Below are 22,526 nucleotides of genomic sequence, written 5' to 3'. Positions count from 1 at the left end.
GACTCTTTCCACTTAGATGCAGGGTCACACTAGCTTCTCCTTTGTGATAACCTTCTGGAATTATATTGGCAAACATACCAATTTTTAAACAAACAGTTTTCCAGGAGCATGAGGATAATCCCAAACTGGGTTGTATCCCTTGGGATTATAGAGATATAGGGTGAATTTGGGGTGAAAGGATACATTTTAAAATTTGTGATTTCTAGAAGTAGCATTCAAATTAATGTTCCTTTTCTCCAGATCTTTGATCTGGTGAGTGGTGTAGTCAGCCAGGATCATGCTAGTTAAAATAGGAATGTAAGTCTAAGCTCTCAAATTCAGTAATTGAGAAGTGAGTGAACTAGGTTGGTCCCTTGAGGATGTTAGCAATTTTGCGGGGAGAGCTATATAGATTATGAGTATGACAGAGAGCCTGAGGTAATTATGAATAACTCTACATGAGTTAATGAGTGTTTGTAAAACAATATTAATGTTCCCAGTGTTTAACTTAATTTCTAGAAAGCAACTCCATTTTGTTCTTTTGTAGCAATGCACTTTCACGGGGTCTTTTAAAACGAATTCTTTCAATTCAAAGAATGACTTCAAATTTGTTAATTCAAGCCTCTTGTCAAATCAGTGTGGGAGATATTTTGTGGTAGGTGTGATTTTGTTACTTTTCAAATACCAAATACCAAATAAGCACCCATTTAGTTCCTCTACTACAGTTAAACCTTTTGATAATGCTTCTTTTTTCTAAAAGAGAAAAATATCCAAAAACTTTATTAAGGAGACTGTAGTGGTTAGAGGTTTTACAAAATGATATCCTTATTTCTGTTCTCTGGTATCAAGTCTCTTACATAGCAGGTGAACTTTATACTTATGATTTGCTTTCCAGATAATCAGTATGTTCTTTACATGAATATTTGGAAGTAGTCTGACTTATGATCATGAGTTCTGGCTTTTAGTTTGTTTTTGAATCTCTTCCGGAAGACTTTGTATATTCTGTTTCATTAACTTGTCTTTACGTCTTTTTTCTCAAAAGACTTAAGTATACCGAACTTTCCCCTCAGCTTCTTATTTGTAAAACACACACACACACACACACACACACACACACACACATGCTGACTAAGTGCTAGGCCTACAGCAGATTTAAAATAATAACCAGTTAGTAAATAGTGAAACACTGGACGCATCCCAGAATGTTTTAACCTAACTCTGGAAAATTACAGATTGTTTTGTCTTCTTGTTATTGAATTGTCATCCTACTAAATTTCAGATGAATGGTATTCTTGTCAAGCCCAAGGTAATGTGATGATATCCCATTTCAGGTAGGAAGAGTGGGGCCCCTGAAAATTGTCAGGCCTATTCATGCCCATATTTCTTCATCAAAATGTGGTCTTGTGTGAATCAGATAAGCATAAATCACTAGAGTATAGGTTTCTGTGTGAATAGATACTGGGCTTCCTTTTGCTGTTGTATCCTTAAGTAGCACAGTGCAAAATTATCATAGATTTGTTGCACAGAGCCGGCTAGAGCCTGAAACTTAAGTTGATTGTTCTTGTATGAACTAGGGTAGGGATGGGTGGAGGGGGAGACAGAGAACTTTTGTTTGTTTAAACCTTTGGAGGTCTAGTCCCAGGTTCTCCTAAGTCTTTTCTGAGACTAGCAGGAAGGACCAGTCTTTTTAGGGTCACAGAATGAATTTCAGGTGAGACACAGTGGCCTGAGGATAGGACTTCCATTATTCTGGGTTAGATAAGAGTAGAGAGTGACAGTTACATCTTTTGAACTCCATGTTGCTCTCCATGGGTATTTGCTGTGCTATGACATTTTCTATCTTTGAACTTATAGGAGTGGTACCCAAGCCATGGCTCATTTGGGCCTCTCACTCCCAGCACTACCAAGAACCACAGTCACTAAGAGATTTAGGAGAAATGAACAGCTCTTGCCAGTGGTTATACTACAATGTCTTTATCTTCTCACAAGTATTTCGTTCTTGTCAGCATTAGGGATGTACTGAACACATGTAGCTTGGTTCAGGGCTGGATAAAGTGTGCTCTTCTTTTTCTGAGCTCTTACATAATTTTACCAAAAAAAAAAAGGAAAGTAAGAAAAAGAAACTTCAACTCTGAGAAGATCTTTCATGGAAACAGGGATATTCAATTATCCATTATTATCAACAGCTTTCTGTCCTAAGATAAAAATATTTTTACCTTAAAACACTAAGCAAGAAAGTATATGCCTTAGCTAATATAGTTTTCCCCCATGTTTCAGAATGATAACATTGATTTCCCAAATATATGTTTAATTATAAGCTTTCATTTTAGCAAGTTAAAAAAAAAAAGAGAAAGAAGGGGAAAAAAAGAAAGAAAGACAAGTTGAAAAAAGAGAAAGAAGCTAGAAAGCCCTCTAACCCACGTGCTGTAACTGGTAACCTGTAATGGGGACCCTGAAAATCACCAAGAATTCTGAAATCTCAGAATTAGCCACCTTGCCCACTTCTTGTCTTTTCTCAAGGTTTTGACGTCAATATTAGGTTCTGGTTGTAAGATCATGAATCTGGACTTTATGATGGATGACTTGATTATTTGGATTCTTATTTCACATCATCTGAAACATTTGAATCTCATTCTCGTTTTCTTTTCTTTTCTTTTTTCCCCCCACTGTGGTTCCTCCAGAATGTTAAAGATTATTTGGAATGTAGCTTGAGTAAATCCTACAGTTCTTCGAGTAACACACTTGGGATTGACCTCTGGAGAGGGAGAAGGTGTTGCTCAGGAAACTTACAGTTACCACCACTGTCCCAAAGACAGAGTGAGAGAGCGAGGACTCCCGAGGGAGATGGCATTTCCAGACCCACCACGCTGCCTTTGACGACACTTCCAAGCATCGCTATTACAACTGTAAGCCAGGAGTGGTGAGTAGTTTTATAATTAAGTGTCAATTCTAAGTTTTACTTTCTGATTATTCCAACATAATTTCCTGTTACTAAAATGTTTGTTATTTGTGGACTGACTAAGGCTATTAACATTTTGAGAATTTGTTTTCCTTTGGGTACAGTGGAGATATATTCAGCCTGGTTAAGATTGGGAAGGAGCCTATTGTGGGGGGAATGAGATACATTTTTATTAAGGTCAAGGGAAAACAAAACGACTGCCTATGATCTTTCTTTTTTTTTTTTTTTTTTTTAAGTAACCATTCAGTGTGCATCAATATGTTTGCATTTAGAAAAGCACAATCTTAGGAGAGTACCTAAAGGAATTATATGTGTATATATGACAGGAGATATTCTTGCTTCTCTGCTCCACATATAATTATTCCTAGCTTCTTCTTCTTACAATACCACTTTACTAATCTCAGTTTGTGATTATGTATGAAATAAAACACTTTATTATAAATCAAAAGAGGAATGAAAATTATACTGTGAGAGACGCTTGGACTGTTTTTGCTGAGTCTATACTTGTAAAAAGAGGCTATTTTAATCTAAGGTTGAGAAGTTAACCAAGTACATACAATCTCATAACTGTAGTTAAAATTGTACTGTGATGCTACTTCAAATGTGTGTTTTATCATATATTTAATAATCAACGTTTTCTTTTTCTTTTTCTTTTTTTTTCTCTACGTAATTTTCAAATATCTTCCACAAATGGCCTGCTTACCTAACATGGAGTTTTATCATTAAAATGAAAAATATTTTCTCTGTATTTTATGCAATTTTAATTGTAAAAATATGGTGCCTTTGTTGTTTAAATCATTTATTAAGGAGAAGGACTAAATGTATTCACTCATTAAAATCTGATTTTTATGGTGTGCCATACATCCTTGCTACCTGCTGAGCTCTGTAGTGCTGGTGAGTAGCCCAATATATACCCACTGAATAATGCAGGGCATTTTTTAGTTGGTGGTTTTCAAATACACTCAGCATTAGATCACTGAGACTCTAGCTATTCTAGTTATTGGCATGAAATGGTTCATCAGACAGTCTGGATGTGATAGAGAAGCGTGGTAACACATTATAGGGAGAATGGGTTAAAAACCCGAGAAGCCCTGACTTCTCCTCTTGAGCTAAATTAACATTAGAATAGTCATAGCCAATCACTGGGAACTAAAATGGGCATATCACTCCCAGATCGCTTACTCAATTGCATAGCTTCTGTAATTAGTCTTGGTTATACTTCTGCAGAATTGCAGATTTGGAGTTGTAAAGAATTCCACAGATTTATTTTTCATCAAGTTGGCACTGGTACAGTTGTACCAGTTGTTACAATATTGAAATGCTTTCATACCAGTTGGTGAATGTATGCTTTCCTGAGTTCTCTGATTGCCCCTTGTACCATCCCAGACTCTTTCCCAGAAGTAAATTGCTCACAATCCAGCAACTAAAGAAGTGATGACTGCTATGGAGTTGGGGGGGGTGGTTCTGGTTTTGGACGGTGTTGATAATATACTCTTTAGAATAACAATCTAGATAAAATGTACCTTGCAAATTTTGAGTTTATTTAACTCAAGGACACCTTGAGAGCTGTGGCAATTGTCCTTCCTATAGAAGTATCAGATCCCGACTGACATTTGGGACATGCTTGTCTATCTCTCTCAGTTGGGGGTATTATTCTGTGCAGAGACAGTAATGACAGTCAGCTCGTGGGCTATTGTGAAGGTTAAATATGGTAATCTCTATAAGGTACCTATATTAGTAAAAAGCACATGTCAAGTTATCAACAAATAATTTCTCTTCTCTTGAGCATTATCCGGTAAAGCCTTTCGAAAACTAGAAACCATGTCTCAAGTATCAGTGGCCTCATGCTGGGTGTCCATAGTTCAGATTGAAATGGAGGGTTTAGCCATTATCCAGAGAGTTTATGTTGTGCCATTGGTAATACTACACATTAGTAATTCATTCATAACATGTTTTTCATTTCAATTACCTGGATTCTTCTTAATATATGAAAGAGTATCAGTCATTGATTCTACATTTATTTTTAAATATAGGTAACTAAAAGCATTTCTATATATTCCTTAAAAATGCTGTCGCTGGAGTATTGATAGCTATAGACTGATAGAATTGCTGGCTGAGGAATCTGATTGAAAGACATTTGATTAGAAGTGGGGAAGTAGAGCTCCGACTGTCATTATTGCCATCAACTTGATGCAAGAAAACAGATGTAAAAGATACAGCCTATGACCATATGTGAGAAAGAATTATACTAACCACTTAGAGTACTGAGAATATGGAATCAACCTCCATGTCTAACCTAGGGGGGTGAGCAAACTTTCTGTGAAAGGCCAAAGAGTAAATATGTTCGGCTTTGTGGGCTTTGCAGTCTCTGTCCTGAATATTCAACCCTGCTGTGGTAGTGTGAAAGTCGCTGTAGATAATGCATAATAAATAAATGTAGCTGTGTCCCTGTAACACTTTATTTACATATATAGGTAGTGGGCTAGATTTGGGGGGCCAGTCAGTTTGGTGACTCCTGATCTAGACTGAAAAATATCTCTGGGACATGACTCCTGCTCTGATAATTGCTTTGACAGTGACAACTGGGTGAAACTGATCTTGAGTTCCTGGTTGGTGTGATAAATGAGCCATAGGTATAGGGTTGTGTGCTAGAGATGAGATTTTTAAAACTAGGGAAGGACTTTGAGTGAGTGCAATTGAAAGGTGGTGCCCAGTGTATAGAAGGTTAAACAGAAAACCACTACTATAAATTTAGCCCTTGTTTGGGGAAAGCACATTAATGACAGGAGCTGGCCATCGTTGCATGGAATATAAGAAGAGTGATTTAAATTACCACAGAGAAAGAATGAGTTAGAAAGGACCTGTGTCTAGCTGGGTAGACATCCTTCCTTTTACTTATTGGGTAAGTTTCATTCTTCCACAGAAACCCAAATGAATAAACAGTGGAGAGATAGTACCTACTTTTCAGAATTGTGAAGACAATTAAAGATAATGTGTGCAATGCGTAGAACATAGTAACCAGCTCTTGGTGATTATTTTGATGTTGTTCCATTTTTATTGTTGATGTTATTGTTATATATAGACCGAGCTGCCAGAATCATTCATTTTCTACTGTTGGGAATTCTGGGGGAACTTTGCCACCTGAGTTATTGGAATCAATTTGGAAATAGGATGAAAAAAGAAGTCAGATTTATAAACAAGGTGTTATGTTAATTACTGATAAAGCTGATGTCAGAATATATAATCTATGTGTGTGAGCAAGTGTTCTTCTGAACACCAGAATTACACAGACTTACCACCCAGTAACAGGAGATGCTGGACCTGAGCAGCCTCACCTTCAGAGGGAGAGCCTCACCCTGTAAAACACGTAGCAGGGAAGAGCTGTAGAAATCCTGCTCACATGAGGAAGTAGAGGGGAAGGACTGAGTTGTGCATGCCCATGTTTTCCTTCTGGGAACACCAACACAGAGTAAAGTATGCCCTCTCCCTGAGGAAGACTGAGCTAGAAGGAAGCTGGGTCTGTTAAACTGGTGGCATTCCTAACACTTGGAAGGCACATCAACGAATGGGAAAAACATACTCTTCTTTGCCATTTCCCCAGTTGTCTTCCTCTTCCTCTTAATTCTGGGGTCACATCAGGGATGTGACTGTTCTTTAGAGGGACAGAGCAGGAGAAGATCATTAGGACGGTGTGACGTCATCTTTGTGAGCTTGTTTGTCCAGTATCAATCGCTGCTTGAGCATGTAAAGATAAATCTGAAACTGAAGCTTCTTGCCCTTGTAAATTAAAGCTCAAGGAAGTTAAGGCCTCAGATTTATTCACCTCACCTTTTAAATTTTCTCACTTTATTAGGTGTTCTTCAGCTTTTTGTAGGGTGATGTCTTCTAACCAGCATCAGCCTAAGTCATGTTCTACTGTAAAGGCTGTAGTTTTCCTTGGCCCCATATAAATTGAATTAGTCCAGTGACATATCTTTAGTGTCTTCACGTTTTAAATAGTTAAAGGACTTTATTAATTACCACATTTATCAAAGTGGTGTCACTACAGCCAGATTTAGGAAATAAACCAATATTCAGTCTTGCAAGTCAAGAGTTAACTTTATAATTTTAATCTTCCTCCATGGGGATCTTAGAATATTTTGCCTCCTAGCCAGTCCTTCCCTGTTTACAGTTTGTTTTTATATATTTTAATTATCTCTATTTTTTTAACCCCACAGTACACCCGCATTATTTTTGTATTTAGCCTTTGATTTAGATTTAGATGTTTAGCAGTATCTCTGTTTATAGTTCCTTTTTGTATCTCAGACCCCCTGGGATCACTTGCTTTTTTGTTTGAGTCAGTCCTCTGGGATTCATGCTCATTTTTTATTTGCCTGAAAATGTCTTTATTTTGCTCTCATTCTTGAAAGCATCCTTTTTGTTTTTCATTGTATGGTAACTATTTTCCCTTGTCTTTTGGCTTTATTGCTATTGTTGGGAAATTGGCTGTAAATCTAATTGTTGTTCATATAAGTAATCTGCCTTTTGTTGGTTTCTGAATTTCTGAAGTCCAACTTTGATGTGTCTATGGGTGGGTTTTGTTTTATTTATCTTATATGGGATTTATTGGACTTCTTGAACATGTAAATTGATGTCACTCTCATGATATCTGGAATATACTTTTTCATTATCTTTTCAAATATTTCCTGTGTGAACCTCTGTCTCCTCTGCTTTTGGACTTCTGATTAAATCTACTTCGCACCTACTTCTTTATTTTCCATTTTTGGCAATCTCTTCGATTTCTTAAAAAATTATTTTGTTTTTCTGGACTATATTTTTTAATTTGCCCTCCAGTTTGCTAATTCACTTTTCAACTATGTCTAATTTGCTGTTAAGCCTGTTACATTTTTTTCAATTTTGGTTACTATATTTTTTTATTTTCGAGTTTGTATTTATATTGATTCACTTTTTTTTTTAAGAGACTTTATTTATTTATTTGACAGAGAGAGAGAATACAAGTAGGCAGAGAGGCAGGCAGAAAGAGGGGGAAGCAGGCTCCCCGCTGAGTAGGGAGCCTAATGCAGGGCTTGATCCCAGGACCCTGAGACCATGACCCAAGCTGAAGGCAGAGGTCTAACCCACTGAGCCACCCAGGCACCCCTGTATTGATTTACTTTTTAAATATGTTAGATAATTTTATGTAGTTTTCTATTCTGTATATGTATTAGTTATCTATTGCTGCATAATCAATAACCTCCAAAACTTAGTAGATTAAAGTAACAAATATTTATTATCTCACATTTTCTGTGGATCAGGAATCTACTTGTTGCTTAGCTGGGTGCCTCTGATTCAGCCTCTCACAAGGCTGGAATCAAGTTACTGGCCAATGTTGTAATCATTTTGAGGCTTGACTGGGTGGGTGGGATCTGCTTCCATGCTTGGTTATTGATAGGTTCAGGTCCTTATTGCCTGTTGACTGGAAATATCAGTTTTTTGCTATGTGCACCTCTTCATAGGCTTACTTATAACATGATAATTTGCTTCTTCTAGAGCAAGGACTTTGAGAGAGAGTGACAGACCAATAGGAGGTGAGCAAGATAGAAGTAAAAATCTTTTTACAACTTAATCTTGTGAGTGATATCCCATCACTTTTACATATTATATTCATTAGGTCTAGCCCACACACAAGGGGAGGGATTGTACAAGGGCATGAACACATGGAAGAGCACAAATTGGGGATCAATTTAAAGGCAGCCTACTCCATTGCAGAAATTTTCAAACTTTTAAAAATTTCTTTAAATATAGTAAGAATAATTATTCTGCTCCTTTGCTCATTTAGATATCTGAAGTTTCCATAGGTCTGTTTTCTATTATCTGTGTTTTCTGATGGTTCTTTTTCATACTTTAAAAAAAAAAACAACAACACCAAAACACCCTCTTTATCAAGTTATACCCTTATCTATCTATATCTATATTTGTATATCTATCTATCAATCAATCTATCTATATAATATTCAATACAACCACATAACTAGCACCCAAATCAAGAAGCTGAATTTTACTAGCATTGCAGAAGCCGGCTTCTTTCTAGTCACTAACTTCTTACTTCTAACAACATTGGTTAGTAATGTTTTGTTCTTTATATAAATGACACAGCACAATATATACCGATTTGGGTCTGGTTTCTTTCCCTCGATGTTAGGTTTACAAAATGTGCTTGATTTTTTTCTTTATTCTGTGCTGCTCATTGTCATTGAAACATTATTTGTAGGCAGGTTTAAAGCAGAAAAGGAAGCTGTGCTCAACTATAGAGAATATATTTGATTCTACCAGGTCTACAGAGTCACTGGGGCATTTCTAGAGTGATTTGAGTTTGTTGGTTTGTTTGTTTCTTTCAATCATCCACACTGATGGTCATAACCTATTAAGGACATTCCCCCTCGGCTTTGGTGTTTTTTGTTTTTGTTTTTTCTATTTTACATTGACTCTGAGCAAATACTTCTGTGAAGTTCCAATTTAACTGGGGGAGACTCTCCTTTTGGGCTCCCCACCATAGGCCTGTCTGAGCTTTGACTGAAGTTCCTCATGATCCTCAAGGCCATCAAACTAATGTTCACATTTGCTCTCTGTGACAAATGTCTTTCAGGCAAAAGCAACATTGGTGTTTATCATATAGTTCTGGTGAGACACTTCCCTTTAGATTTTGGCTTGCTATTTCCTTACTAACTTGTCACTTTGATGATATTAAGGAGATAAATATGTACTTATCTTTTGTTTTAAAGCAAAGGGTTAGTTGAGATGATTTAGTTCATTATTAGCAGAAACCCTTCAGAGCTTCGTGCTATGGATTTCTTAGCCTCCTTCATCCCACATTTGTTTCATCTCTGAAATTTCCTTCAGTGTAATCTTGAGTGGAAGCTTTTTTTCATATTTCTTAAGGCTGTGCTCCAGGGGCTAATGAGGCCCCATTTCTTTGACTTAGGCTCCTGAAGACAGTCTTTCCTCAGGTTATTAGTATTCTTTTTTTTTTTTTTTCAAGATTTTATTTATTTATTTGACACAGAGAGAGAGAGAGATCACAAGTAGGCAGAGAGACAGGCAGAGAGAGAGGGGGAATCAGGCTCCCTGCTGAGCAGCGAGCCCGATGTGGGGCTTGATCCCTGAGATCATGACTCTGAGATCATGACATGAGCTGAAGGCAGAGGCTTAACCCACTGAGCCACCCAGGCACCCCAGGTATTAGTATTCTTGAGGGAAGCATAAGCAATAGGATATCCAAAGAGATACATTATAGGAATTGGCTCATGCAATCATGGAGACCAAAAAGTTCCATAATCTGTCATCTGCAAGTTGGAGAACTAGGAAAGCCAGTAGTGTAATTCAGTCCAAGTCCAAAAGTCTGAGGAAAGGAGAGCTGTTGTTTTAAGTTCTAATACAAGTCTAAAGGCTTAAGAATGGGGGTGAACTAGTCCTAGTTCCAGTCTAAAGACCTAAGAATGAAGAGCACTGATGTCCAAGGGCAGGAGAAAATGGATGTCCCAAGCAAAGAACAAATTTTCCCTTCCTTCAAATTTTTGTTCTATCAGTCCCTCAAATGATTAGACAGTGCCCACCTGCATTGGTGAGAGTGACCTTCTTTATTCAGTCTACGAATTCAAATGGTAATCATTTCCAGAAACACTTTCACAAACACATCCAGAAATATGTTTTACCAGCTTTCTGAGCATCCCTTAGTCCAGTCAAGTGGACACATAAAATTAGCCATCACACCTTAGTATCTGAATGTTCTTGACTTTGAGTAATAATGTTTCTTATTTTCTGTAAGAGACATTAATGCTTCTACTGTTTCATGTCCCTTTCATAAAAGACCATCTGAGTTTGTAATTGTCTAATCTGATTCTTCTTTTAGTATCTTCTTTCCTTTTGTGCATATATACTGGAATTACTTTTTGAATTTTCTCTTTGTTAGTTGATCTCTTTGTTATTTGTTATTTAACATAGCCCTGAAATATTAAGCTCTGGATTTGATAAAGGCATCCATTGTAGAAATAAATTTTTATCTCTCTGTGTCTTTCAGACTGCTTGATTCTACCCAGAAGATATTTTTTTTCCCATCCAGTTCTGGACTATATTACTGTACAACTAGGCTCTTTTATAATATGCATAATCTTTGCTCTGCTTTTCTTCCAAGTCTAAGTTCCATAATTTTTGGGGGTGGGGGTGGGAATGGGGGTTATTATCTTTCAGGGCACAGGAAAAATCTGAAGATCTGTCTGCAATTAATTGTATCACCTGAAATCTCACCTAGTAATTATTTTAGTATTTTTCAACTTTATGGTCTTTGGTGTATCTACATGAATTCAAGATTTCTCTCTACACAGTTTCCTTCTTAGTCCTTAATGTAGAATGAATTCAGGAATTCAGTCTAATGCTGCGTACATAGGCTTGGTATCAGCAGTAGAACCTTACAAGAGCTATGTAAACATGAAGAGCTCACCTGTCTTGTGAATATTGCAAAAATATTGAATGCTAGCAAATGGCAGGCAAACACTTTTTTCCCCTTTGGCCAAACCTTTGCCTCAGTTTATACCTGTTTACAAAACACTGTTAGAGTCAGGATGAAGTAGGACCAGCCTCTACCAAAGGTTTACATCTTTGCTGAGGGCAGATTGCTAAGCTCTCATGACCAGCATCTGACCAAGGCCTTCACAGTCTTCATGCCTTTGCTTGGACTTCATTTTCTTAAGACTTAACAATTGCAGGGGCACCTGGGTGGCTCAGTGGATTAAGCCTCTACCTTCCGCTCAGGTCATGATCTCAGGGTCCTGGGATCGAGCCCTGCATCGGGCTCTCTACTCAGCTGGGAGCCTGCTTCCCCCTCTCTCTGCCTGCCTGCTTGTGATCTTTCACTTCCTCTCTGTCAAATAAATAAATAAATAAACAAATAAAAAGACTTAACAGTTGCAGCCCTAACTCTTGTGACAAAACAAAACAAAAGAAAACAACACAACAAACTTTCCTCAGGTCTGTCTAGTTGCTATGTTCTGAATTCTGTTTGAGATTAGAATATAAAAAGGAATAAGGTAGCTTCTATTTTCAGCGCAGCTATATAAAAAGCTTGGAAGTCATAATTCACGTCTTTACAATAAGAAAAACTCTGAACAAACTGAGAATCAACAATTTTTGTTAGATCCAACAGAGAACTGAGGTCACAAAACCAATCACCATTTCAAAATCTAGAGAGATATAGGTAAATCCAGAGAGTCACAGCTGAGATCTGTCCCTGTGGAGCAGAAGCCACTGGAGTCATACACTGATGGGGAAACTCAAATGGTAATTGTAAGGGAATGCTTAAAGCTAGGTGTGGACTGGCAAGAGAATGAGAAACTCATGGAGGTTACACTATTGGGGGCTTTACCTCCTATAACCCCAATAATTTCTTATGGTAAAGAGCTAAGATAGGACTCCCTTTGGCTCTGGCACAGGGAGAGGAAAAGTAACCATTGTGAAATATGCCTAAAGTGTTTTCCAGAACATCCTACTCTTCAAGGGAAATTACTTTACTGGAGCCATATCCTGCCTAGAAGGAGGACATTTCTCCCACCCCATGTCCTTTAGCCTGTCTATCTTATGTATGGGGAAAAGCTAAGAAATACTTATGACATAGGTCCACTGCAAGAGTGATGTTTAATCAAACAATTATGGAGGGTTTCCTCTCTGCAACCGCTTACCACCACACCACCATTCCTTCAAGATAATAAGAGTGGATTACGGCTTAAAAAGCTGCAAGTAACAGGACTTACCTAAGGAGGAGTTCTTACAGGAGCTCATAGGAAAGTAAGGAAGACCAAAAGAAAGACACTAGAGAAATTGGAAGTCTCTAACATTTATGGTTGCAACACACATTGAACATAGTCTAAACTCTGCTCAGATTAATACAAGGCCTTTACATTAAAGGCCTGCATGCTTCAGTTTTTGTTCACTGATATGTCATATTTGGCTTTTAATGACAACAACAAAATTATAAGATATGCTAAAAGCATGAAAAAATAGTTTGAAGGGACAATGTAAGAATCAGAATGAAGCCCAGATATGACACAGATATTAGAATTATCAGAAAGGAGATTTAAAGTGACTGTTGGAGGGGTACCTAAGTAGCTCAGCTGGTTAAGAATCCAACTCTTTATTTTTGGCTCAGGTCATGATTTCAGGGTCATGAGATGGAGCCCTGTGTCAGGCTCTGACCTGGGCATGGAACCTGCTTAAGCGTCTCCCTCTCCCTGTGCTCCCCCTGCCAAAATAAATAAATAAAGTGACTGTTGGATATAATAAGGTCTCTAATGGGAAAAGTAAACAACAATCAAGAAGTGAATAGTATAAAGCAGAGAAATGGAAACTCTAAGACAAAATCAAAAGGAAATGCTAGAAATAATAATCTCTACAACAGAAATGAAGAATTTCTTAAATGAGCTCATTAGTAGACTGGATAAGGCTGAAGAAAGGATCACTGAACTTGAAAATAAAAACTTTGCAAGCTGAAGTGTAAAGAGAAAAACAAAAACAATAAAATACCCCTACCAAAACCATACAAATAACAGAACATCCAAAAATCAGAGAGAATTTTCAAAGGTGTCACATAAGCATATTTGGAATATGAGAAGTGAAGAGCTAACACAGGAGAAGTAAATATGTAAGTAATGGCCAAGAATTTTCTAAAATTGATGACAGATACTCAATCATAGATATAAGAAGTTAGAGAAAGTCAATAAAGATAAAAGATAAATACTCAAAAATCTATACCTGGGCATATCATATTCAAACTACAGAAAACCCCAAACAAAGATAAAATCTTGAAAGAAGCCAACAAATAAAAAATGTATATAGAGAAAGATAAGCAAGAAGCAAACTTTGTTAGAAATTATGAAAACAAGAAGAGTGTAAGATTTTGAAAGAAAGCCTCCACTAACCTAGAATTCTATAACCAGCAAAATTATCCTTCAAAAGTGAAGAAGAAATAAAGACTTCTTTGTACAAACAAAGCCTAAGGGAATTTATTGTCAATACTCCTGCCCCAAAAGAAATGATAATAGAAGTTCTTTGGGGCGCCTGGTGTCTCAGGGGGTTAAGCCTCTGCCTTCAGCTCAGGTCATGATCTCAGGGTCCTGGGATCGAGCCCCCCATCAGGCTCTCTGCTTGCTTCCCCCTCTCTCTCTGCCTGCCTCTTTGCCTGCTTGTGCACTCTCTCTCTCTCTCTCTGTCAAAAAAAAAAAAAAAAAAAAAAGGAAAATTATATATGGCATAAACTTGGATCTCCATAAAGGAAGGAAGAATGTAAGAGAAGAAGTAAATGAGGGTAATATAACATTTTAAAAAAAGATTTTATTTGTTTATTTGACAGACAGAGATCATAAGTAGGCAGAGAAGCAGGCAGAGAGAGGAGGAAGCAGGCTCCCTGCTGAGCAGAGAGCCCGATGCGGGGCTTGATCCCAGGACCCTGGGATCATGACCTGAGCTGAAGGCAAAGGCTTAACCCACTGAGCCACCCAGGTGCCCCTCTGTTGCTTTTTATATAGAGAATTCATTTCTCTCTGTACTTTTACCCTCCATTTCCAGACCATGCCTTATCTTACAAACATTTGTCCATGATGATATTTTGCTAAACAGAGGCTTTAACCCACAGAGCCACCCAGGCGCCCCTAAAATAACATTTTTAAAAAGATTTTATATATTTATTAGAGAGAGAGAGATTGAGAGAGAGAGAGAGAGATTGTGTGAGCACCAGCCGGGGTATGGGCAGAGGGATGGGGAGAAGCAGATTCCTTGCTGAGTGTAGAGCCAGATGCAGGGCCCAATCCCAGGACCCTGAGACCACGACCTGAGCCAAAGTCAGACACTTAACTGACTGAGCCACCCAAGGGCCCCAACATTAATTTTTTATACTAATCTCAACTATATAAAACCTAACTGTTTATTTAAAGTAACAGTAGTAAGAATGTGTTGGGGGATGATACTATATGGATAAGTAAAACAAATGATACCAATGTCATCATGGGCAGGAGGGAGTAATTGGGGCTATTTTTTTCAAAGTACCTGCCCTGCAGAGCAAGGCTGGTTTAGATTACTTAAAAATGTATATTGACAACTCTAGAGAAACTACTGCATTAAAAAAAAATAATAAGTATAATTGATACGCTGAGAGAGGAGAAACGAGGAATCATATAAAATGGTCCATTAGTACCAGAGAGGGAAGAAAAAGGAGAGGATGACAAATAAAAGCAATGAGTAAAAAAAAAAAGCTATAAATATCAACATCACCCTTTCAGTAAATGAAAGAACAAACTGGCAAAGAAATCATTACAGATGTATTTGATGTGAACAGCACTATCAATCAGCTTGATTTAATTGAAATTTTGTAGAATACTGCATCCAAGAACAGAATGCACATTCTCTTCAAACTCATGTTGAATAGTCATCAAGATACATCTATTCTGAACTATGACACATACCTTAACAAATTTAAAAGAATAAAAGTCATACAAAAAATGTTCTCAGACCATAATAGAATGAAACAAGAAATCAGTAACAGATAGTTGAAAAAAACCCCAAAATTTGGAAATTAAACAACGTAATTCTAAATCTCAGATCAAAGAGAAATCTCAAGAGAAAATTAATGATATTTTCAACTAAGTTAAAGTAAAAATATAATTTATCCTATTTTGTGGGATGTAGTAAAAGCAGTGCTTGGAGTGAAATTTATAGTGTTATGTATATATTTGACAAAAACAAAGAGGTAAAATCAGTGAGGCTTCTGTCTCAGGAAACCAGACAGAAAAGGAACAATTTAAGACTAAAGCAAGCAGAAGAAAATTAGTAATAAAAATTAGAGCAGAAAGCAATGCAACTAAAAACCAGAAAACAACAGAGGACATTAGAAGGACCAAAAAATGGTTCTTTGAAAAGAGCAGTAAATTGATAATCCTTTCTTCAGGCTAACCAAGAAAAATAAGAAAACACACATATGACAACTTTTAGAAATGATAGAGAAATCATTACTGTTGATCCCATAGAGATTGAAAGAATAATAAAGGAACACTGTGAACAACTCTATTCCCACATCTTGAAAATTTAGATAAAATGGATTAATTTCTTGAAAGACACAAAGTACCAAAACTCACTGGGGGGCAATAGGTAACATGAATAGGCCTATAGTCATTAAAGACATTGATTAGAAAATTCATAACCTACTAAAAAAGAGAGCTCTGGGCCCCGATTGTTTCATTGATGAATTTTAACAGACACTGAAGTAAGAAATGATACCAAATCTTTACAATCTATGCCAGAAAACTGAAGTAGATAGAACACATCTTAACTCATTCCATGAGGCCAGTTTTACTCTAATAACTAAACCAAAAACATTACAAGAAAGAAAAATTACAGATCAGTATCTCCCATGAACATAGTTATGGAAATCCTCAAAGAAATTAGCAAATAAAATTCAGCAATATATAAAAAGAATTATATATGAAAGCCAACTGGGATTTATTCCAGGTATGCAACTTTGGGGTAGGATGGTGGGAATTGGTGATGAGTTGAATATGGATTGGGGGCAAGGAAAAGAGGCTGTGAACACGTAGCAGTTTCTAGCTTGTTCAGCTGGGTGAATGCTAATGCCATGAACAAGGACAAAAAAGTGGGGATGGGGAGGATAAGCTATGAAATGAAGGCTGTGGGTTTAGTTTTGAATGGAGTGAGTTTAAAGTACTCTAGACATGTCCTAAGTGGACATTGTCTGGGAACAGTTCAAGATGTGTATCTGTACTATTGTTTGGAGATCATAAATATACAAGTGGTAATGAAGTGATGGAATGAATGAGATTGCCCAGACCAAGTATAAAGAGATTAATTAACATCAATTCCACCTTCAACTGGGAATAATTAGCCTCAAGGCGGCATCATCATCATCATCATCATCATGATATAGCCCCAAGGAAGTAAGGGTGAAGGAAGGAAGATCCAGCGAGCAGGCAGAAAATGAATAACCAGAGAAATAGGAAGAGAACTAGAATAGAGAATTATTGTCAAAGACACAAAGACACAGAACTTAGCCATTGGGAATTTTTTGATTATCAAAGACAGAAGTTGTACAGAGTATGAGTCAGAAGAGTACTGAGCAAAGTCCATCTGATACTTCAACTCAATGGACACGGGCAACGCTAATGAGAGCAGTGCTAGTGGAGTTCAAGTCAGAATACAATGGATTTAAGGATGAACTGGGAGGCAAGGGGCAGAGAGGCATATACAGTAATGAGGTGGTAATGTGGTTCTGCTGGGTAGGTACATAGGTTCCTTTGTATATTGGATGTTACGTTGAAAGTGATACTAGGGGACAAATTACAACTTTAAAACACAAGTTAGAACTGAGGAAGAAAGGATAGCAATAAGATATTACTCTCAAGTTTTTCATTAGTGAAAGGAAAGAATAAGAATGAAAACTAATTGGAGTAGGCTTGATGAAGGAGAAGGCTATAATGTGGAGACTTACCTATGCTGAATGGAAGGAACCAGTAGAAGAGAAGACATCAAAGATAAGAGAGATGAGCAATGGTTGATATAAAATATGCTAGGGGTAGTACGGCACCCCCCCCCCCCAAAAGGAGATAAACTTTAGATAAGATTAGAAATCTCTTCTTTTGAGATGTGTAAATCCAAGGTCGAAAAGAATGAATATATTGGAAGTGACAAGGAGAGAAGTAGGAGAAACTCATTTCCAAAGTTGTCACCGTCACCGGTTATCAGATATTAGAGTGCATCAGAATTTCCGGAAAGGTTTATTGAAAACCAGATTGCTGGGCCCCGCCCTAGAACTGAGAGGTCTGGGTTAGGGCTGAGAATATGCAGTTCTAACAGGCTCCCAGATGAAATTTATGGAACCAACTTGCAGACCACATTTTGAGAATTCAATTTTCTCAGTGTAGTAGGAGAATAAGAGGAAGTGGACTTTCCACCTTCCTTTCAGCCAAAGGTGCACATTGCTGCAGATCACAAGCATGAGTTTTTATCTGGGGGCATTTCTTTTTTCTGTGCCAAGCCAACTGACCTGTGGTAGAATTCAACTCCCAGTTATTAGCTAACAGTACTGCTCTTAGAATGCTTACTTCTTTTTTTTTTTTTTAATATTTTATTTATTTATTTGACAGACAGAGATCACAAGTAGGCAGAGAGGCAGGCAGAGAGAGAGGAAAGGAAGCAGGCTCCCTGCTGAGCAGAGAGCCAGATGTGGGGCCCGATCCCAGGACCCTAAGACCATGAGCTGAAGGCAGAGGCTTTAACCCACTGAGCCACCCAGGAGCCCCGAATACTTACGTCTTAATGATGCAATAGAAATATTGTCAGGTATCGGTGCATTTTCAGTTGGATAGGAAGAAGCTCAGAGATTTAAAAAAAAAAAAAAGGCAGGGAACCTTGTTTTAACGTTTTCCTCACGGTAAACTTTTTCTTAAGAAACAGTCTGGCTTCTCCCGTGTTATTCGTTCAAAGAAGTTTGTAAGTATCGGTTTGCCTGTCTCCCTTCTCTGAGTGCCTGAAGGCTGTGCTTTGCTTCTTGAAATGTTTCAGTTGTGAACAGGATGATTCTATTGGGGTGTCTTTAAATGAGATGTGGTGTCCTCCATGTTCATTGTCCCAACTTTTTCCTCCTTTGGGGAGAGCAGTGACTGTTTCCCTGTTGTTAGGTGGAGGGCTAGAAGCAATTTCAACTGTTCTCACTATTACAGAGGGGGAAATGGTCAGTTGGGGGGGGGTGGTGACTCAGAAACAGGGGATGTGCTTTATTGCTCCTACAATGTGTCATAAGTTTACAGTCTGATGAAGTTTTCAATAAAAATATTTTATACTTTTGAGCTGCCTCTCAGTTACAGATCCTAAAGCCCTGTTTTAGAGATCAAAATACCCACAGATGCTGTGAGCAAATGCCACAGATTCAACAAAAGCTGGCGAGAGGATGGGAAATTGATGACACACACATCTGTGTAGCTCCCACCAGGCTTTACCACCCACTGACATTTTTTGGCTACGGACACACTGTTTGTGATTTGTGCCTTGAACACTGCTATCTACAAGTCAGCAATTCACAAACACCCCCATCCCAGGTATGTGAGATAATGGACGATGATATTTAAAATCCAGTGTCATCCCTGCCAGTCATCGTTGCTTATATATCCTGTTATCAGATCAAAATTCTACTGGAATATAGGAAGTGTGGGTTTTATGTAGAAAGTACTTGGGATGATAGGATCTACCCTGTATGAGTATGATAATTGCTGTAATACTTCAGAGTATAGATAATATTCTCACTATCATACATTAGAGTATAAAATATTCTTTCTATCTTTTTAATTTAGATTTAATAGCAAAACAACCCTATGAGGTGGGGTTTATTTCTGAAGGTAAAACAAAAACAAATAAAGAGCGACTTCAAATAAAGTATAATCATTGGAAGAAAGAGTTTCATACTACGGAAATAATTTATTTTTGATGTTTGATGGCTGATAGCTTTCAGTTCCCCACCTCTCCCCTTTGCCTCACACCTAGGAAAGAGAGAAAAAAAATATGCACCCATCCCCTTAATCATAATAATTCCCTAAGCCACTTTCCACCTCCCTCTCAACTTTTTTCACTTTAGATAGAATCTGAGCTCTTCTCCTTGGGGAATCCTTTTGCTATCTGCTCTGTGAATAGTAAACTTTATTTCATAGTTGTTATTCCTTACGTGTCATTCATCCTGACATCCATAAATTCCTGGGCAGGAGCAGCCCAGCATCCAGCAGGGGATGCTAGGTGCCAAGAGAGTTCTAGATAAGGTAATGGTGCTTTCTTCCTTCAAATGTGTGGTCATTGCAGACAGCAACAAGAAAGTTTTGTGCTTAACTCCTGGCTAAGAACTGAAAGATGAACAAGACATGATCTCTGTTCTTCTTTTCAGTAGTAACAGCCCATAGAAGAGGAAAGCGTTAAATTTAAAAAATCACAAAATAATGTCATTGGTAGTATGTACAAGATACTGTGGGGATGCAGAAGAGTGAATGGCTATTCCTCGCGGTTTGCATAGTATGCACGCAGAGATGTAAAAGCATGAAAAAAAATGGAATGTTCAAAGAGACATTTTCAGCTTTATTTGGCTGGAGAATGGGGTGAGTGAGGTGAGATATGGTTGGCAAGGCCCTTGAAGGCCCTGCTGGTAAATTATCCTGAGGATATTGGTGAGCTATTGAAGCACTTCAAGAAAAGAAATAGAAGACTGTTCCTATTTTAAACAGTTAGTTTTGATGGCAGTGTGGGAGATAGATTGGCAAGGAGACAGAAAAGTAATTTAGAAGAACACAGCTTATGTCCAAGTGGTGATTGATGAGGGAGCAGAAGGCAACTGAGGATAAAGCACAAATGGACCGCCCCCCCCAAGGTGGGATCTCTGGGACATTCCTCAGGCACTCAGGGCGGCCCTAAAGCTAAGGGAGGGAAAAACAAATGGTTAACTTATAGAGCTCACAGTCCTGCAAGACCTGTGTCTCCCTCAGTTTACAAACGTCTTAGTGATTTACAAGAAAAAAAACATTTTTATCAATAATCTAATTTCCAGAAGGATGTACAGATAGAATTAGACATCATAATAACCTGCAGCCCACAAGCAGGAAGAGCATAACATTCCTCCCGGAAGGTCTGACTGTGTTAATGCTTTGCTAAACATTAAGAAAAACAGCTTTAGCTTGACAATAGGAAGGCCTCTGGTTTCCCTTAAGTCTTCTTTAGCATATGAAAATCCTTTTGGAACTTCCCTTATCTTTACCTCCCCGCCCATCCCAAAGTATAAAATCCTTCACTCCTTAACAACCCCGGTGCCCCAGCTCTTTTTGCCTGTGGGTCCTGACCCTATGCTTTTAAGAAAACCACCAACTTGCAAGTTTTCTTAAGAGAAAACTTTCTTGGTGGTTGACTCCCGATCTCACCCCACCAAACCTCATCTACATCCAAAAACCACATCAGTGTTGTTGGCTGAGTCAGGACAAAGGCAAGGAAAATGGTCAAAGGAAGACGAACATGCGAGGTACTGTTTAGGAGGTGAGGTATGTAATGGTGGAAGAGGACAGAGAAATTCTTTGTTTTTATGAAGATGGCATTCTGATTGGTGCATGAGAGAGAACTCTCTAATATCCATTCTTTGCTTCTCTCCAACAGTAAGAAAACTGTGGAGTTGTAACTGAGCACATGGCTACCCAAGAGATAGGCCACCTTTCAGCCTTTCTTGCAGGTCCCTCTTAGTCTTAGAGCCTAGGAATCTAGGCTCTGGCCAGAACATGCCTTGAAATGAAGAGGCATCCTTTTCCTTCTACTCTCCCCTTTTCTAGTAGCTGCAATGGCCATGCCGTGGTGGGATTTCTTGCACCATGTCACCCAGGTGAAACCACTGGGCTGATCAAGCTGCAAAACCAAAGGGCACTGAGCATGTGACAACTTCATGGAGGCGGCCACACCAGACTGGATTTGAATGTGAAGTAAATACAGTTCTATTGTTGCTGTGGGTTTCTGTCTGCTACAGCAGCCTTACCTGTATCATAAATAATACTGGGAGATATAGATGATTACATGAAGGGGATGCCCAGATCAAGAATCCCACAAAGCAATCATCTAAAAGTATGAATAAATTATGTATGTGTGTTGTATACAGCCGAATCTGTTAGGCTTAACATATTATCCAAAATAAGTACTAGTTGTACTTGGCATGCAAGGAGGAGGTTTCCTAAAGGCCCAAGCTAGCCAGTCACTTGCTCCTCAGACAAGAGAGACCTACTTGTGCAAAGAATTTACACTTGGGGGTGCCAGCCAGTGTGATGAAAGGGGAGACTGGGAGCTCAGTATCTCTTCATTATGTCTTCTCATCTTATGTACTTCATTATGTCATCTTATTACAAGTTGTATTTATGAATCCTATCTCAAGTAAATTGGTTTTAATTCATAGATAAAAGCATGAGTCTGTTTACTGGTGTACAAGCTGATTAGAATAGTGATTACAATAATAAACAGAAGACTAGGCTGAAACAATGAGAGGAAAGAAGCAAACATGATGGGATAGACTGTGAGCTGAGGAAAGGAAGGATACTTTAGGTAAGATAGCTATGGAAGTCTTCCAAGAAGAGAAGATATTTGACTGGTAACCCAAATGATAGAAACCAGTTAATCAGCAAGAAGTTTGTGTGTGGGTTGCTTTATAGGCAGAGGGAATAGAAATATAAATGTCCTGAGGTGGGAGAGAGCCAGGATGTTTGAGTAAGAGAAAGGAGGCCAGTGTGGCTAGAGCGCAGAAGGCAAGGGGGAGAGGAAGACTATGGCTGGGATTAGAGAGGCAGGGAGCAGCTAGATCACCTGGACACTTATGGGCTAGAGTAGGAATTTTGTTGTATCTTAAGAGCAATGAGAAGCCATTACAAGGTTTGTAGACAAAAATGGGACATGATGTGAGTTTCAAAAAGTAGTGTTTTGGATATGGGTACAATGTGTAGGGGCAGAGAGGAAGCAGAGACTACTGTAGGAAGGTGATCTGAAAGAGGGTGATGCC

At 38.2% G+C, this 22,526-nt stretch overlaps 1 protein-coding gene across 1 annotated transcript in view; it reads left to right on the top strand.

Annotated features, from left to right (window-relative positions):
• PDE4B (phosphodiesterase 4B) overlaps window positions 1-22,526 on the top strand; it is a 449,115-nt gene that overhangs the window by 4,245 nt on the left and 422,344 nt on the right. Inside the window, exon 2 of the mRNA XM_047725771.1 lies at window positions 2,661-2,899. Coding sequence (XP_047581727.1) covers window positions 2,661-2,899 — 239 coding nt within the window. The remainder of the gene's footprint in view (window positions 1-2,660; window positions 2,900-22,526) is intronic.

The sequence above is a fragment of the Lutra lutra genome, chromosome 4 (genome assembly GCF_902655055.1).
Source record: "Lutra lutra chromosome 4, mLutLut1.2, whole genome shotgun sequence".
Lineage (NCBI taxonomy): Eukaryota > Metazoa > Chordata > Mammalia > Carnivora > Mustelidae > Lutra > Lutra lutra.
Note: the sequence above shows the minus strand (reverse complement) of the source record. Positions and strands in the feature narration are given on the sequence as shown.